At 37.3% G+C, this 20,106-nt stretch overlaps 1 protein-coding gene and 1 non-coding gene across 2 annotated transcripts in view; one reads left to right on the top strand and one right to left on the bottom strand.

Annotated features, from left to right (window-relative positions):
- Positions 1-622: 622 nt before the first annotated feature.
- On the bottom strand, positions 623-729 carry LOC115801521 (U6 spliceosomal RNA). The gene has a single exon (XR_004021825.2). It is a non-coding gene; the product is annotated as a U6 spliceosomal RNA (small nuclear RNA).
- A 16,917-nt stretch (positions 730-17,646) lies between these two features.
- The window catches only part of DNAJC12 (DnaJ heat shock protein family (Hsp40) member C12), a 30,794-nt gene continuing 28,334 nt past the window's right edge, over positions 17,647-20,106 (top strand). Inside the window, exon 1 of the mRNA XM_022590694.2 lies at positions 17,647-18,093. Within this exon, the coding sequence (XP_022446402.1) occupies positions 18,016-18,093 (78 nt within the window). The 5' untranslated portion in view covers positions 17,647-18,015. The remainder of the gene's footprint in view (positions 18,094-20,106) is intronic.

Genomic DNA, 20,106 nt, shown 5'->3' with positions numbered 1-20,106 from the left:
AATGAATTATTCTTTTAACGTTTTTATTGGAGTATAATTGCTTTACAATGGTGTGTTTGTTTCTGCTTTATAACAAAGTGAATCAGTTATACATATACATATATCGCTATCTCTTCCCTCTTGCGTCTCCCTCCCACCCTCCCTATCCCACCCTTCTAGCTGGTCACAAAGCACCCAGCTGATCTCCCTGTGCTATGCGACTGCTTCCCACTAGCTATCTATTTTACGTTTGGTAGTGTATATATGTCCATGTCACTCTCCCACTTTGTCCCAGCTTACCCTTCCCCCTCCCAGTGTCCTCAAGTCCATTCTCTAGTAGGTCTGTGTCTTTATTCCCATCTTGCCCCAGGTTCTTCATGACCTTTTTTTTTAGATTCCATATATATGTGTTAGCATATGGTATTTTTCTCTTTCTGACTTACTTCACTCTGTATGACAGACTCTAGGTACATCCACCTCACTACAAATAACTCAATTTCGTTCCTTTTTATGGTTGAGTAATATTCCATTGTATACATGTGCTACATCTTCTTTATCCATTCATCTGTCCATGGGCACTTAGGTTGCTTCCATGTCCTGGCTATTGTAAATAGAGCTGCAATGAACATTGTGGTACATGACTAAAAATATGGAACGCTTCACGAATTTGCGTGTGATCCTTGCACAGGGGTCATGGTAATCTTCTCTGCATCGTTCCAATTTTAGTATATGTGCTGCCAAAGCGAGCACAAAAATGAATTATTTTTTAAAAAGAGAGCACACACACATAGTAAAAATGAGAAAGGTATAAAAGTACACAGTAAAGTTTACCTGCCATTCCTGTCCTTGAGCCATCAAGCCTGCCTCCCTGAAGGCAGCTACTCTTATGGGTTTCCTGGGTATCTTTCCAGAGACATTATAAAGTTATTTTTTATTTTCATATGTTGGCTTCAGTTAAGAATCTTTACTTCTGTAACTTTTTTTTTTTTTTTTGCGGTACGCGGGCCTCTCACTGTTGCGGCGTCTCCCGTTGCGGAGCACAGGCTCCGGGTGCGTAGGCTCAGCAGCCATGGCTCACAGGCCCAGCCGCTCCGCGGCATGTGGGATCTTCCCGGATCGGGGCACGAACCCGTGTCCCCTGCATCGGCAGGCGGACTCTCAACCACTGCGCCACCAGAGAGGCCCCTGTCACTCTCTTTTTTTGACAGATCCTTCAATATTTCCTTAAGAGCAAAGGTGCTAAGGTTAGAGGGGGGACAGAACGATCCACTGTGAGAGTGTTAGAACTTGAAAGGATCTCAGAGATCATCCTGCCCTCTGCTATTCCAAGTGTGGCTCCTGGATTAACAGGGACTTCACCTGGGGGCTTGTCACAAATGCAGAATCTCAGACCTCACCTAGACATCCTGAAGCAGATGTTTTAGCTTCACCAAATCACCAGGTGATTCGTGTGCAGTTTTAAGTTTGAGAATCATTGCTCTGATCTGACATCCTCCTTCTCAAATCAAGGAAGTGTGGGTCAACAAGGAGCCAGTAGAGAGCTGATACGACAAATCAGGTCTCTTAACAGCCTTGTCAAGTGCATTTTCTGAAATGCCTAAATTCTGGCCAGATAATCTGGTGCAGGGTTTTAATGCATTTTATTCACTATGAGCTTTGGAGTCAGACACAGCACGGTTCAAATGCTAGCTTTACCTGGAACAGAGTAGGAGCTCAATAATGGTGATTATACTTCCTGTTATTACCATTATTTTTAAAAAATAAAGAATTTTTCAGAGCAGTTTTAGGTTCACAGCCAAACTAAGCAGAGTTCCCATTTACTCCCGTCCCCCACTATCGCTATTCGCACACATTAACAAGTGAATTACTAGCATTTGTCATTGCACTTTGCACTTGATTAAAACCTCAAAGCAATGTTTCGACAGCCTTTAACGAATCATTTACAGATTCTATGTCTGACTTAACAGAAAGACTTTTAAAAAAATTTTTAAATATATCCTGTTCTTGTCTCAGAATGCTGTTTTACTCTGGCAGTCACGGAGGGATTTTATCAGGCAGCCTAATAAAATGCAGGGACTAAAACATAGGGAGGCTAAGGTCCTGGCAGGTTCCGTTTTCTTTCCACTGGATCTTATGTTGGAACAGAGCAGCAGGTTCTGAGGAAAAGACGTTGGGAGGTAGGAGCTAAATCGGAAACTAGGCCTTTTTATCAGAGAGCTCAGCTGGTGTCCAAAATTCCAGCCTGAGCCGGGAGCAGGGAAATCAGAACGAATGGTTGCAGGTACTTTCTGGAACTTGGGGTTTGGCGCCTTGGAAGCTCAGGTTTCGAAGAACCTCAAGGGAAAGGTGCCGATTTTGCCCTGCACGACAGAACTTAGCGTGAGACTGGAAGGAAAAGGGACAAGCAGGAGGAGAGCTGCACATCTGAGAACGACTCTGGTAGCTAGCCGCGCAGAGCTCACCTATGGGCTGCCTAATTTCTGTCCTCGTTCGGAGCTTCTAGGGCCTGTAAACTCTTACCTTCCAGCCTTTCTCCTTCACTTTTGAGCAGTTAGCTTTCTTCTTCCCACTTAAAGCCTACGACCTGTGACGTTAAAAAAAAAAAAAGCACTTCCGGAGGGACGTTTCCTGGAGACCAGAAGTAACTGGGCTGTCTCCTGTCGCTCCTTTATACGCAGTTTTCGCGATGCCTTGTGGGAGTTGTAGGCCAGGGGCCGAGGAGACTGGGCGGTTTTTCTGGTCCTGAGGTTAGGGCCCTGACGCTGCGCGTCTTGAGGTGCAAAGAACTTCAGCGATGTTAAAAAGTTCTATGAGATTTCTATGCTATATTTTGTACTATGTATTTTTAAAGTTTTTTTAAAAACCAGCATTTGTAAGTTAAGTTATATTTGCTCTTTTAAAAAGCATACCAACAAAGCATAAAGAAGAAAACAAAAGTGGTGAGATGACTATATTGACTTCGTACAAACAGTTCAGAAAGATGTTAGCTGAAGCTAAAAGCCTTTCTTCTATACCTGCCCAGCTCCCTCTCTGAAAAGGAATCCACATATATGATTTTTAAAGAAAAAAATCAGGTGCAAATGTACATACAGTTGACCCTTGAACAAAACGGATTTGAAATCCAGGGGTCCACTTTTGCAGGGATTTTTTTCCCAATAAATATATGAATTATGAAAAAGTGCCCAGAAGAGATAATGCTATCATACTCTTCTCAACCTTCCTTTTTCATGTGATAATCCATCATAGAGATCTCTCCATACTGCACAAAAAGAGTTATCTTACTCTTTTTTTAATGGCTTTATAGTAGTAGTTCATAACACAAATACCGTACTTTATTCATCCACTGATCTCTTCTTCTCCATCCCATTGAGGGACATTTTGGTTGTTTCCAATTTTTTTCTGTTGCAAAGAATTTTGCAATGACCTCCTTGAACATATTTTGGTGTACATCACAGGGTAAATTTGTAGAGAAAAATTGTCCAGTCAACAAGATATAAGTTTTATAAAAGTTGATAAATACCACCAAATTGCTAAATTGTACCAATTTACACTCATATCCGACAATGTATGAAGGTGTTTACTTTCTCACTTCTGCTCTAGCACCGGGTATTATCAAACTTTAGGCATTTTGCTTCTCTGAGAGGTGAACAATTTATCTTCCTTTGAGTGATTAGCAGTTTCATAATTATGACTGAGGTTGCACTTATAGTTATATGTTTATTGGTTATTTATGTTTCTGAAAGTAGTCATATTCTTGACCCAATTTTCTGTTGGGTTGTTAATATTTTTTTTAAATAAATTTATTTATTTATTTTTGGCTGCATTGGGTCTTCGTTGCTGCACTCAGGCTTTCCCTAGCTGTGGCGAGTGGGGGCTACTCTTAGTTGTGGTGCACGGCTTCTCATTGTGGTGGATTCTATTGTTGCAGAGCACGAGCTCTAGGTGCACAGGCTTCAGTAGTTGTGGTACGTGGGCTCTAGAGAGCAGGCTCAGTCGTTGTGGAACATGGGCTTAGTTGCTCCACGGTATGTGGGATCTTCCAGGACCAGGGCTCGAACCCGTGCCCCTTCATTGGCAGGTGGATTCTTTTTTTTTTTTTTTGGCAGGTGGATTCTTAACCACTGTGCCACCGAGGAAGTCCTGTTAATCTTTTACTTACTGATTTGTTTGCACTTTTTTTAAACTGGGGAAGTCAGCCTTTTGTCTGTTACGGGAATTGTGAAATTTTTTTCCTTGTACATTATTTATCTCCTGATTTTGCTTTTGTATTTTTATGCCACACACATGTGCTTAATTTTTTTTAGAGAAAATCCTTTCTTTATTATTATTATTTTTAAAATATTTATTTATTTGGCTGTGTCAGGTCTTAGTTGCAGCACACGGGATCTTTTGTTGTGGTGCACGGTCTCTCTGGTTGTGGCGCATGGGCTCTAGAGTGTGTGGTCTTAGTTGCTCCTTGGCATGTGGGATATTAATAGGACCAGGGATCGAACCCACGTCCCCTGCATTGGAAGGGGGATTCTTAACCACTGGATCACCAGGGAAGTCCTTTTTCTTTTTCTTTTAAGGTAAGAAGTGGATTTATTTAGAGAGAAACACTCCACAGAGAGAGTGTAGGCCATCTCAGAAGGTGAGAGGCCCACATGTGCTTAATTTTTGCATAGTCATGTTTATTAATTTTTTTCTATGGCTTCTGAGTTATTTGGTTATCTGTAATTTATTTTGATATAAGGAGGAATGGCTGTAGCTTTATCATTTATCATTTCTTCAGAATACTAGATAGTGGTCCCAACATGATTTTTATTACCTTTACCATTAGAGGGAAAAACCCAGTGAACATTAAAAATACACCCTATCATAAGGTGCTGCAACAAGTTTAAATTTTTTTAATTAATTAATTAATTATTTATTTTTGGCTGCGTTGGGCCTTCGTTTCTGTGCGTGGGCTTTCTCTAGTTGTGGGGAGCGGGGGCTTCTCTTGTTGCAGAGCACGGGCTCTAGGTGCGTGGGCTTCAGTAGTTGCAGCACGCGGGTTTCAGTAGTTGTGGTTCGTGGGCTCTAGAGCACAGGCTCAGTAGTCGTGGTGCATGGGCTTAGTTGCTCTGAGGCATGTGGTATCTTCCTGGACCAGGGATCGAACCCGTGTCCCCTGCATTGCCAGGCGTATTCTTAACCACTGCACCACCAGGGAAGTCCTGCAGCAAGTTTAAAGGTTAGTTTTGGGGAAAAGAGTAGAAATAAATAAGTGCACTCTACTTTTCTCAAAACACATGCTTACCTGTATTAAATAATACTCCAAAAAGGTGCTAATATTTATTAAAATAAGTAATGAAGACTTTTCTAATCAATATACAACTTAAAAAAGAGAATAAATTGTGAAAATGATTTAAAAAATTAAAATGATTGAAGAATTCCCAAATTGAGGAAGTATTATGTATGTTCAAATATAAAGCAAAGTTTTTCCCCAGATCATCCTTTAGAAAAAAATGTAGATACCTCATACTTATAACCTTACAAAGTTTCTCATACAATGGAAGAATAGCACTATTCTTAAATTAATACAGTTTTTCATAATATAGTATTTTAAATATGTATAAGTAAATTTAAAAAGTTGAATATTACATGTCATTTGATCATTTTATATATAACTAAATAATGAAATTTAAGTATTACATGTAGGCATTTGACTATTTTATATATAATATATACACTATATTCATATGTAATATGTACAAATATGGCCCTAAACTCATTTTTTGTTTTTGTTTTTGCATTGTCTCATTGGTGAAACTTAGACTTGGCTTTTATTCAGGCCTTGATGTATTCTTGCCATTTTGTTATTGTTTGATCAAGGCTTTAGTGCGGATACAGCGGTGCAATACATTAAACTTAAAAGAAGTTCTGAAGTAGAAACATCATTTAGAAAAATGGTGAAAAATACAAGAAGAAATAGCTAAATGTTTTACCCTATTTGCCTCTAGGCAGAGGGAGGTATGAGGCAAGTCTTCCACTTTTTTGTTAAAAACTTGGAATACTATGTCCTTTAAAAAACCCAAAACTCATGAGGATGTACAACACTGATGTAAATAAAAATTAATTTGAAAACAGGAATGTGAAGTTTGTGTTAGTTTTTATAATAAGAAAAACATGAAGATGTTTGGTTGGGCACTTCCTTTTAAGATTTTCTTTTTCTCTGATTATAAAATCACACTGTAAGCATTTTCATCAAGGGCTTATCAAATTCAACGTTTTATGTAAATATATATAAATATATATTTAAATATATATAATTAAGTTATATGTAACATACAATAATACATTAGTTTCAAGTGTAAAACATAGTGATTCAATTTTTTTTTTCCCCGCACCGCATGGCTTGCAGCATCTCAGTTCCCCAACCAGGGATTGAACCTGGGCCAAGGCACTGAAAGCACTGAATTCTAACCACTAGACCACCAGGGAACTCCCATGATTCGATATACATATATATATTTTTAAATGCCAGGTGCTACTATTTTATTTTTTTAATATTTATTTATTTATTTTTATTTGGTTGCGCCGAGTCTTAGTTGCAGCACGTGTGTTCCTTAGTTGCGGCTTGGCGGCTCCTTAGTAGTGGCAGGCAAACTATCAGTTGCGGCATGCATGTGGGATCTAGTTCCTTGACCAGGGATCAAACCTAGGCTCCCTGCACTGGAAGAACGGAGTCCTACCTACTGCACCACCAGAGAAGTCCCTCGATATTTTTATACATTATAAAATAATCACCACAATAAGTCAAGTTACCATCCATTACCATGCAAAGTTGTTACAATTTATATTTTTATTTGGGGGATGTGATCTTGTAAGTAAGCAAGTCAGTACTATTATTAAAAAATAACAAAACCTCAAAGGCTTAAAACAAGTTGAGAAGGAGATTTTTACTGAATTCTGATAGTGACAATAAATGTGGAGATATCAAAATGAGGAAACTAATCGGTAATGCTGTGTAAACCTGTAACATCACAATATAAACGACACCTTCAACTGGGTGCTTATTGAATTGTGAGCTCTTTCTCTTTAATCCTTACCTGTATCCCAAGGGGTGCTGTGAATTGGGGACACTAAGGAGGGAGGAGCCATTCAGAGCCAAGGTGTCAGATATGTAAGCCACAGTTTAGTAAATAATATGATAGATAATACAATATGATGCAGGTGTAGTCTATTACTAGAATTGCCTAATTCCAGATTTTTGAGGAAAGGAACGAAACCTTTAGTCGATTTTATTCTGTCACATACATTATGCCTACATGAAATAATAACTTTGGTAAAACTCAGTTACAAGATGTAGGGGGAGCAAAGGAAATTATCAGAATTCTTTATTTTTTTAAAGAAGCAAAAACTACAGGTACTTTGTGAGTATATATTCAATAGGCTCTCAGTAAATCCCTACTGACTTACACATGTTAAGTTTCTTTTCTAAAACATGTGCCAACATGAGTGAAAGACCATAAGAACAAGAGGATTCAGTGCAGTATTCTCTGTAAGAGCCGAAGATTGGAAGTGTCTGACACTAAGGAACTGAGATACACACACACACACACACACACACACATATATATATGTAAATATATTTGTAAATGCAATGACTGCAAAAATGAAACTCTGTTAGCAGTGGTTACCTCAGTTACCTTGAGAAGAAAACTGGGAGCTGGAAGACCAAGGGTGGAGGGACACTAACCTTTCATGCCTACCGTTTTGTACCCTTAAAATTTTGTTCTGACTACAGTCCTGAAGCCTGTGGAAAAAAAATCCACATTCACAGAAATGTAGACAAGATGAAAAGGCAGAGGGCTATGTACCAGGTGAAGGAACGAGATAAAACCTCAGAAAAACAACTGAATGAAGTGGAGATAGGCAGTCTTCCAGAAAAAGAATTCAGAATAATGATAGTGAACATGATCCAGGACCTCGGAAAAAGAATGGAGGCAAAGACCGAGAAGATGCAAGAAATGTTTAACAAAGACCTAGAAGAATTAAAGAACAAACAAACAGAGATGAACAATACAATAACTGAAATGAAAACTACACTAGAAGGAATCAATAGAAGAAAAACTGAGGCAGAAGAACGGATAAGTGACCTGGAAGACAGAATGGTGGAATTCACTGCTGCAGAACAGACTAAAGAAAAAAGAATAAAAAGAAATGAAGGCAGCCTAAGAGACCTCTGGGACAACATTAAACGCAACAACATTCGCACTATAGGGGTCCCAGGAGGAGAAGAGAGAAAGGACCAGAGAAAATATTTGAAGAGATTATAGTCGAAAATTTCCCTAACATGGGAAAGGATATAGCCACCCAAGTCCAGGAAGCACAGTGAGACCCATACAGGAAAAATCCAAAGAGAAACATGCCGAGACACATAATAATCAAATTGGCAAAAATTAAAGACAAGGAAAAATTATTAAAAGCAGCAAGGGAAAAACGACAAATAACATACAAGGGAACTCCCATAAGGTTAACAGCTGATTTCTCAGCAGAAACTCTACAAGCCAGAAGGGAGTGGCATGATATACTTAAAGTGATGAAAGGAAAGAACCTACAACCAAGATTACTCTACCCGGCAAGAATCTCATTCAGATTCGATGGAGAAATCAAAAGCTTTACAGACAAGCAAAAGACGAGAATTCAGCACCGCCAAACCAGCTCTACAACAAATGCTAAAGGAACTTCTTTAAGTGGGACACACAAGAAAGGAAAAGGGGGCTTCCCTGGTGGTGCAGTGGTTGAGAGTCCACCTGCTGATGCAGGGGACACGGGTTTGTGCCCCGGTCTGGGAGGATCCCGCGTGCCGTGGAGCGGCTGGGCCCGTGAGCCATGGCTGCTGAGCCTGCGCGTCTGGAGCAGGAGAGGCCACAACAGTGAGAGGCCCGCATACCGCAAAAAAAAAAAAAAAAAGAAAGAAAGGAAAAGGACCTACAAAAACAAACCCAAAACAATTAAGAAAATGGTCATAGGAACATACATATCGATAACTGCCTTAAACGTGAATGGATTAAATGCTCCAACCAAAAGACACAGGTTTGCTGAATGGATACAAAAACAAGACCCATATATATGCTGTCTACAAGAGACCCACTTCAGACCTAGAGACACATACAGACTGAAAGTGAGGGAATGGAAAAAGATATTCCATGCAAATGTAAATCAAAAGAAAGCTGGAGTAGCAATCCTTGTATCAGGTAAAATAGACTTTAAAATAAAGAATGCTACAAGAGACAAGAAAGGACACTATGTAATGATCAAGGGATCAATCCAAGAAGAAGATATAACAATTATAAATATATATGCACCCAACATAGGTGCACCTCAATACATAAGGCAACTGCTAGCAGCTATAAAAGAGAAAATTGACAGTAACACAGTAATAGTGGGGGACTTTAACACCTCGCTTACACCAATGGACAGATCATCCAAAGTGAAAATTAATAAGGAAGCACAAGCTTTAAATGACACAATAGACCAGATATATTTAATTGATATTTATAGGACATTCCATCCAAAACCAGCAGATTACACTTTCTTCTCAAGTGCACATGGAACACTCTCCAGGATAGATCACATCTTGGGGCACAAATCAAACCTCAGTAAATTTAACAAAATTGAAATCATATCAAGCATCTTTTCTGACCACAATGCTATGAGATTGGAAATGAATTACAGGGGAAAAAAACGTAAAAAACACAAACGCATGGAGGCTAAACAGTACGTTGATAAATAACCAAGAGATCACTGAAGAAATCAAAGAGGAAATCAAAAAATACCTAGAGACAAATGGCAATGAAAACACGATGATCCAAAACCTATGGAATGCAGCAAAAGCAGTTCTAAGAGGGAAGTTTATAGCTATACAAGCCTACCTCAAGAAACAAGAAAAATCTCAAATAAACAATTTAACCTTACACCTAAAGGAACTAGAGAAAGAAGAACAAGCAAAACCCAAAGTTAGCAGAAGGAAATAAATCATAAACATCAGAGCAGAAATAAATGAAATAGAAACAAAGAAAACAATAGCAAAGATCAATAAAACTAAACCTGGTTCTTTGAGAAGATAAACAAAATTGATAAACCATTAGCCAGACCCATCAAGAAAAAGAGGGAGAGAACTCAAATCAATAAAGTTAGAAATGAAAAAGGAGAAGTTACAACAGACACCGCAGAAATACAAAGCATCCTAAGAGACTACTACAAACAACTCTATGCCAATAAAATGGACAACCGGGAAGAAATGGACAAATTCTTAGAAAGGTATAACCTTCCAAGACTGAACCAGGAAGAGACAGAAAATATGAAGAGACCAATCACAAGTAATGAAATTGAAACTGTGATTAAAAATCTTCCAACAAACAAAAGTCCAGGACCAGATGGATTCACAGGTGAATTCTATCAAACATTTAGAGAAGAGTTAACACTCAGCCTTCTGAAACTCTTCCAAAAAATTATGGAGGAAGGAACACTCCCAAACTCATTCTATGAGGCCACCATCACCCTGATACCAAAACCAGACAAAGATACTACAAAAAAAAAATTGCAGACCAATATCACTGATGAATATAGATGCAAAAATTCTCAACAAAATACTAGCAAACAGAATCCAACAACACATTAAAAGGATCATACACCATGATCAAGTGGGATTTATCCCAGGGATGCAAGGATTCTTCAATATATGCAAATCAATCAATGTGATACACCATATTAACAAATTGAAGAATGAAAACCATATGATCATCTCAGTAGATGCAGAAAAAGCTTTTGACAAAATTCAACACCCATTTATGATAAAAACTCTCCAGAAAGTAGGCATAGAGGGAACCTACCTCAACATAATAAAGGCCATATATGACAAACCCACAGCAAGCATCATTCTCAATGGTGAAAAACTGAAAGCATTTCCTCTAAGATTAGGAGCAAGAAAAGGATGTCCACTCTCGCCACTATTAGTCAACATAGTTTTGGAAGTCCTAGCCACAGCAATCAGAGAAGCAAAAGAAATAAAAGGAATACAAATTGGAAAAGAAGAAGTAACATGTCACTCTTTGCAGATGACATGATACTATACGTAGAGAATCCTAAAGATGCCACCAGAAAACTACTAGAGCTAATCAATGAATTTGGTAAAGTTGCAGGATACAAAATTAATGCACAGAAATCTCTTGCATTCCTATACACTAATGATGACAAATCTGAAAGAGAAATTAAGGAAACACTCCCATTTACCACCGCAAAAAAAAGAATAAAATACCTAGGAATAAACAAACCTAGGGAGACAAATGACCTGTATGCAGAAAACTATAAGACACTGATGAAAGAAATGAAAGATGATACAAACAGATGGAGAGATATACCATATTCTTGGATTGGAAGAATCAATATTGTGGAAATGACTATACTACCCAAAGCAATCTACAGATTCAATGCAATCCCTATCAAATTACCAACAGCATTTTTTACGGAACTAGAACAAAAAATCTTAAAATTTGTATGGAGACACAAAAGACCCCGAATAGCCAAAGAAGTCTTGAGGGAAAAAAACGGAGCTGGAGGAATCAGAATCCCTGACTTCAGGCTATAGTATAAAGCTACAGTAATCAAGACAATATGGTACTGGCACAAAAACAGAAACATAGATCAATGGCACAAGATAGAAAGCCCAGGGATAAACCCATGCACCTATGGTCAACTAATCTATGACAAAGGAGGCAGGGATATACAATGGAGAAAAGACAGTCTCTTCAATAAGTGGTGCTGGGAAAACTGGACAGCTACATGTAAAAGAATGAAATTAGAACACTCCCTAACACCATATGCAAAAATAAACTCAAAATGGATTAGAGACCTAAATGTTAGACCGGACACTATAAAACTCTTGGAGGAAAACATAGGAAGAACACTCTTTGACATAAATCACAGCAAGATCTTTTTTGATCCACCTCCTAGAGTAATGGAAATAAAAACAAAAATAAACAAATGGCCCCTAATGAAACTTCAAAGCTTTTGCACAGCAAAGGAAACCATAAACAAGACGAAAAGACAACCCTCAGAATGGGAGAAAATATTTGCAAACGAATCAATGAACAAAGGATTAATCTCCAAAATACATACACAGCTCATGCAGCTCAATATTAAAAAAACAAACAACCCAATCCAAAAATGGGCAGAAGATGTAAACAGAGATTTCTCCAAAGAAGACATACAGATGGCCAAGAAGCACATGAAAAGCTGCTCAACATCACTAATTATTAGAGAAATGCAAATCAAAACTACAAAGAGGTATCACCTCACGCCAGTTAGAATGGGCATCATCAGGGCTTCCCTGGTGGCGCAGTGGTTGAGAGTCCGCCTGCCGATGCAGGGGACATGGGTTCGTGCCCCGGTCTGGGAAGATCCCACATCCCACGGAGTGGCTAGGCCTGTGAGCCATGGCCACTGAGCCTGCGCGTCTGGAGCCTGTGCTCCGCAACGGGAGAGGCCACAACAGTGAGAAGCCCGCGTACCGCAAAAAAAAAAAAAAAAAAAAAAAAAAAAAGAATGGGCATCATCAGAAAATCTACAAAGAACAAATGCTGGAGAGGGTGTGGAGAAAAGGGAACCCTCTTACACTGTTGGTGGGAATGTAAATTGATACAGCCACTATGGAGAACAGTATGGAGGTTCCTTAAAAAACTAAAAATAGAACTACCATACGACCCAGCAATCCCACTATGAGCATATACCCAGAGGAAACCATAAGTCAAAAAGACACATACACCCCAATGTTCATTTCAGCACTATTTACAATAGCCAGGTCATGGAAGCAACCTAAATGTCCATTGACAGACGAATGGATAAAGAAGAAGCGGTACATATATACAATGGAATATTACTCAGCCATAAAAAGGAACGAAATTGGGTCATTTGTTGAGACGTGAATGGATCTAGAGACTGTCATACAGAGTGAAGTAAGTCAGAAAGAGAAAAACACATATCGTATATTAACGCATATATATGTGGAACTTAGAAAAATGGTACAGATGAACTGGTTTTCAGGGCAGAAATTGAGACACAGATGTAGAGAAAAAACGTATGGACACCAAGGGGGGAAGGCGGTGGGGTGGTGGGTATGGTGGTGTGATGAACTGGGAGATTGGGATTGACATTTATACACTGATGTGTATAAAATGGAAGACTAATAAGAACGTGCTGTATAAAAAAATAAATAAAATAAAATTCAAAAATTCAAAAAAAAAAAAGAGCGACAGTATAACATGGGAAGTCTCCTCAACACTCTGTAATAACCTAAATGGGAAGAGGATCTGTAGATGAATAGATATGTATATGTACAAATGAATCAGATTGTATATTCCTAGAACAAGCAATATTGTAATCAAATTACTCTGATAAAAAATTAAAAATAAAAAAAGCGAAAAATAAGTCATGAGACATAAAAAAAAAAAAAGAATTGCAGGTGTATTAGGGTTCTCCAGAGAAACCGAACCAATAAGATTTGTGTGTGGATAGAGACAGAGATAGATAGATAGATAGATAGATAGAGAGAGAGAGAGAGAGAGAGAGAGAAAGAGAGAGAGAGAGAGAGAACAAAAAAGATTTTTTGTTCTATGTGAATGTAGTGCCCATTAAAAAATAAAATTTTAAATAAAATTCAAATTCAGGGTTAAACCACATTTGTCATTGTTTTCCAGCTATTCCTTCCTTCAAATGCACACAGCCACCAGATTTAATCTTCATAAAACTTCACTTTTAACATGTCACATGCTTGAGAAACTACAGCAGTTCCCTGTTACCTCCACACTCGCTCAGTGTTCTTGGCCTGATCATCAAGGCTCTCAACATTCTGGCCCAGGGCTCATCTTCAACACTAGTCTTAAAGGCTTTTCAACGCATTCTGCTGTAAAGTTGTTTTCCTCACCTTTCCCTGAACATGCTATGGACATTTTCATCTCTCTTCGACAGCTTTTGCATTTTGCCCCTTCCTCCTTTTTTCCATGTAATTTGTGAATGCGTCTATGAATTTCTTTTAAATTTTCCCTCAAAACCACACAATTTAGCATCTGATTATGTAATGTGCTAAAGCTTAATTTGAGTTAATCTTGTGTTCTCAACGAAATTAATTTTCTGGTATGTGAGGTGTGGTGATTAAAGCATAGTCCTATTCAAGGAATAAGGAGCAGGGTTCAGCATTGTTTCCATTGCACTGTGATTCCTGTAAGCAAGGGATCACTCAGAAGAGACAACAATTGGACCTGCCAGTGGCCAAGACCCCTGTGAGAGGGGAAGCTCTGCGATGGCAGGATTCATTTCGTTCTTCTTTGTTCAACCCACTGCACAGTGTTAGCTGCTTCGAAGGGTGAATAAATTGGCTTATTACATGCAGTAGAGCATGCAACAAACCAAAGCAACTGAAGAACAAATTCTTGAATAGCGCCCTCTGAATTGTCATCTCTACTAAGTCAATAAATAGCTATGTGATGTTTGGTGTTTTGTAGTTTTTACTGACTTATTTTTTTATATCTTTATTGGATTATAATTGCTTTACAGTGTTGTTAGTTTCTGCTTTATAACAAAGTGAATCAGCTATATGTATACATATATCCCCATATCCCCTCCCTATTGCGTCTCCCTCCCACCCTCCCTATCCCACCCCTCTAGGGGGTCACAGAGCATCAAGCTGATCTCCCTGTGCTGTGCAGCAGCTTCCCACTAGCCGTCCATTTTACATTTGGTAGTGTATGCATGAACTGACTTGTTTTTTATTGCTTTTTTCTTATTACTCGAATATTACATGTTTATCTTAGCAAATGAATGAAATATGAACATAGGTGACCCTGTTACCTAGTGACAATTGGTCTATTTTGGTGTATATGCTTCTGCATATTTTATAAATATACATACCATATACAGATGGTCCCTGACTTACAATGGTTCAGTTTAGGATTTTTCAAGTTAACAATGGTGTAAAAGAGATACGCGTACAGTAGAAACCGTACTTTGAACTTTGAATTTGGATCTTTTCCCAGGCTAGTGACATGTGGTATGATACTCAATAAGTATTTAATAAGTTACATGAAATATTCAACACTTTATTATAAAATAGGCTTCTGTTAGGTGATTTTTCCCAACTGTAGGCTAATGTAAGTGTTTTGAGCACATTTAAGGTAGGCTAGGCTAAGTTATGGTGTTCAGCAATTTAGGTGGGTTAAAAGCATTTTTGACTTAGGAGGGGTTTATCGTGTTGTAACCCCACGGTAAGGGGTCAAGGAAGATCTGTATATTTATAAAACAGGAATCATACCATACTTCTAAAACTTAACTTTTATATTTTTTTCCTTTTTAAATTATACCCAATAATGTGCATAAGTCTCAACGCTCAGTGAATGTTTACAATAATGCATATTGTTTGTAACCTTTTTATTCATCTGACAATGTGTGAACGTTTCCCAGGCATTAAATATTTTTCTATATCATTTAAAATGACTACACGGTGTACTACTGTGGATCATTATTTAAATGATTGTTGGACATTTAATTTTCCTAAAAAATTTTCATTATTGTAACTGTGTTTTGGTAAAGATAACCAGCTGTATCTTTGTACACATTCTTGATTATAATCTTTGCATAAATTCCTAGGTATGGAATTGCCTAGACAATATTATGTAAAATTCTGACTTTTGAAATGCCAATTTCCATTTCAGAAAGGATGTACCAATTTCTTCTGCTGCCAGTAGATTTTTCTTTTAAATATTCATTTATTTATTTGTCTGTGCCTGTTCTTAGTTGTAGCACATGTGATCTTCGTTTTGGCATGCGGGATCTTAGTTGAGGAATGTGGGATCTAGCTCCCTGACCAGGCATCAGACCCAGGCTCCCTGCATTGGGAGTGCGGAGACTTAGTCACTGAACCACCAGGGAAGTCCCCTGTTGCCAGCAGATGTTGAATGTGTCTAGGACTCTTTACTAACTTTAATATGCAGAAGGTGAGAACAATATTGGTCTAGGAAAAGAGCTTTCCATTGCATTTAATAAAACATGAGTGGCTGCTTTACCAAAATTCCTTTCTTAATCATCTTTTCTCTTTGTTCTTTAGAACAACATCAAAGCACTGTCCTGCCTGTTCTCAGGATAGAGAGTAACGGCAGCAAACTTTTTTTTCTGGGCAAGGTTGTCTAGTGTTCGAGGGATATAACTTTTCTTTTTGATTGTGGTAAAGTATATATAACATAAAATGTACCATTTTAAGCGTACAGTTCAATGGCATTAAGAACATTCACACTGTTGTGCAACCATCATCCCCATCCAACTCCAGGACTTTTTTCATCTTCCCAAACTGAAACTCCATACCCATTAAACAGTAACTCCCCATTTGTCCCTCCCCCCAGCCTCCTGGTAACCTCTCTTTTTCTTTCTGTCTCTATGAATTTGACTACTCTAGGTATCTCATATAAGTGAAACCATACAGAATTTGTCTTTTGTGATTGGTTTATTTCACTTAGCATGTCTTCAAGGTTCATTCATGTAGCATGTGTCAGAATTTCCTTCCCTTTTAAGGCTGAATAATATCCCATTGTATGTATATACCACATTTTGTTTATCCTTCTGTTAATGGGCACTTGGGTTGCTTCTACGTCTTGGCTATCGTGAATAGTGATGCTATGATCATGGGTGTACAAATATCTGTTTGAGTTCCTTTTTTCAATTCTTTTGGGTATACCAGAAGTGGAATTGCTGGATCATATGGTAATTCTATGTTTAATTTGTTGAGGAATCACTACTGTTTTTCACAGCTGTAACTTCATATCCTTTTAAGACCATTCTGGTCAGGATTTTGTGATGCCCAAATGGGCCTCCAAATACCTCAAGGGTTGTGAAATTTCCAAAACAAAATTTGTACTTCGTTTTAAAATTCCGCACCAAACTTTCAGCAAGAAATGATATATAATGAAGGATTAGTAAAAATGGGACTTCAGTGATTTCTCTTTAGAAATAAACCTTAAAAAACGTATATTGGTGAGCTCAATGAAAAAGTATTTTTTTAAGGCAATAGTTTATGGAGGCATTTAAAGGGTTAAGGCAGTTAAAATGTATCCCTGACCACTCACTTTCTTCTCTAAGTCCTGCATTTCTTAGGGCCACAGTGAGCTGAAATACAGGCACCCTGGACCCACCCTAGGCCAGACACACTCCTGAGTGTGGAGAGAGCCAGCCCAGGAGAAATGGCCCAGTGACCAGACCCCAGTCATCATACAGTTCTCCTTCTCACTGGCATATTTTATTTCCTTTATGACACAAATCACTATTTTAAATAATCCTCTTTGTTTGCATGTGTCTTGTCTGCCTCCCTCTGCCAGAATGTAAGCTCCCTAAAAACAGAGACTTGTTTACCACACCTTTTTCTACAATTGTGCTGAACATAAAATAGGTCCTCAATAAATATTTATTGAATGAATAGATTGTCAAATGAATACAAATTTGCCTTCTTAGTCTATTTCTTTCTACTCTTAAACTATTTTAAAACTTATGAAATACTGTAAAAACACTCAGAAAAGCGCCTACTACTCATATTTAACAAACCCTAAGATTTTACCATAATGCTTCAATTTTTTTTCTATCCCTTAAAAAAAATGGAAAAAGATAAAAATATATAGGAGATGAAGAGATGGCCAATTTGGGGAGTGTGTAAAAATGGACAGTCTTTGTCGACTCATGAGAGGAATGGTTCATCTACGTCGCTTACATAAATTCAAACTACAGATCCCAGGCAGCACTGCAACAGTTCTGCTCGTGGGCTATTCTTTTCTCTCGTATAAACAGCCAATGAAAGGTAGAGTTTACAAAGGTCTAGGATGACATCTGGTGTGTTGACTGTGGCCAGACTTAAATCTAGTTATTGTCGTTTGGAACGCGCAGCTGTAAACCAGACCTCATAAGGCTTTTCCTGTTAATTCGCAGCTCATTGTGCCTCTTGTTTCAGAGGGAAGAAAAGCTGATTTAGTAATCTAAATGGACGCGATACTGAATTACAGGTTGGAAGATACTGAAGATTACTACACGTTACTGGGATGTGATGAACTGTCTTCGGTAAGGCAGTGAATAATGCCGTTCTTTTTCACAACAGTATTTCAAGTTTTTATTTAAGGTTTTAATTTGGAACTTGCGTTGCCTAAAAATCTAATCTTGTATTATTTTAAAGCACTTTTGGCTCAGAGAAAGTTAAGGACTTAAATATGTGCTGGGTCTTTACTTGAATAATGTCCTTTTTCAGTTTTATGGAAGCTTCTGATTGAATATGTGTATTCTGTCACATGGCCATAGACTATTTCAAATATACTAAAAATACATATTTGAAATTTAATTGTAATTGCTATTGGCAGTGTTTCATAGCATACATAAGCTATTTCTTTATTATGGTAATTTACACTGTAATTGAGATGAGATGTAATTTTCTAGTAATTAGTGATTTTAAAATGTTTTATTAAAATATGTAGTTTTATGTGAGCAGTTAAATTATATAAACCAAGAAACATCGTTTTATGTTAATATTTCAAATTGTGTGAGAGAAATTACTTCTTTAAAGTCTGGCTTCTGAAACAAAATGTGTGAAAACTCTGTAATTGTTCACTTGATCTATAATGGAACAATGTTTTTAAAAGTCCCCATAGATAATTATAAAGGTTGTAAAAGTTTTTTAAATTATGGAAAGCTCATTTATAATTCTACCTCCCAAGGGTAACACTATTAATGTCTGGTATATTAATCACCAGTCTTTTTCCTATATATGTATTTTTGAAGACAAGTTCGCTTTTTATCTGTTAACATTATAACAAGGATTTCTCCAGGCTACTAAAGATTCTTCATATATATGTTAATGATTGCATATTTCATTTTACTATTGTACCACAATTGGTTATTCTCTTATTGTTAAATATTTCATTTATTTACAGTTTTTTAATATTTTAAGTATTGAGATGAATATGAAATATATTTCAATTATATTATTAAATATGTTCATATTATTTTATATTTATATAACAAGTATTAAAATATTTATTTTATTTTATTACTAAAATATAGCTATTAATATTAAAATAGTTTAAAGCAAATTATTTTTCTATTCATCTTTGTTTCATAAGGCTGGAGTTAAGTAATAAAATGTACTTCATTTTGTTTGGAGAATAGAATAATATTGGACACAAAGGATTATCTCTAATTTCGTCACCCTGAGGAAGTTGTCTTAGGTACCTTGTAGTTAAACACACTTAGAGCAACTGAGAAAGCTTATTATGTGTTATTCATACTTTGGATTATACTCTTGCCAGATAATTTTTGAAGGAATTATTTGAATCAAAGGAACATAATTTAATTTGAAAAGTTTCACAATTTGGATTTATGAAAAATATTGTCATGCTAGGTTATAAAGTAAAGGTTGTAATATCCCCTTAATAAATCTCTTGACCCTTTAATCAGTCTTTTGTAGTTTTGTTATTGTCTTTTCAATCTTTCTACAAAGAAAGATTAGTCTTGAATAGACTACGGTGTATACCGTAGCATATATTAAAAGGAGAATAAAAGCATTGTCTTGACATTCCTTCTTCCGGATGTATTTTACTAATTCTGTCAATGGCATAGCATGTGTAGCTAACAGTCATTTATTTAAAATGCAATGACCTGTCACAATTTTGTCGATTCTTTTTATATATATCTTCCCCCCCGCCCCGCCTTTTTGTTTTGTTTTGTTTTGGCCACACCACTCAGCTTGCGGGATCTTAGTTCCCTGACCAGGGATCAAACCCGTGGCCCCTGCAGTGGAAGGGCGGAGTCCTGACCACTGGACTGCCAGGGAATTCCCCTCTCCCCTCTTTTTATATGTATCCTTCTCACTGAAAAATATTTTAATGCCTTTTTTTGAGTATTACTATGACATTTCCTTTACTTAAATTGTGTTGCATGGATTTTCTTTACTTCAAATATTCCTTGATCTGATGCTCTAAAAAATTAACCAGAACTGTTCCTATCCAAGAGCAATTTAGCAGTTATAATTTAAAAGCAGCTTGATATTTTGATTCCACTTACAACAGTTGAGTTAGATACACA

Source organism: Delphinapterus leucas, chromosome 16 (assembly GCF_059928025.1).
Source record: "Delphinapterus leucas isolate spDelLeu-1000000601 "Yukka" chromosome 16, BTC_Dleu_Yukka2, whole genome shotgun sequence".
In the NCBI taxonomy this organism is placed as follows: Eukaryota; Metazoa; Chordata; class Mammalia; order Artiodactyla; family Monodontidae; genus Delphinapterus; species Delphinapterus leucas.
The sequence above is the reverse complement of the archived record's forward strand: the minus strand, read 5'-3'. Positions and strand labels throughout refer to the sequence as shown.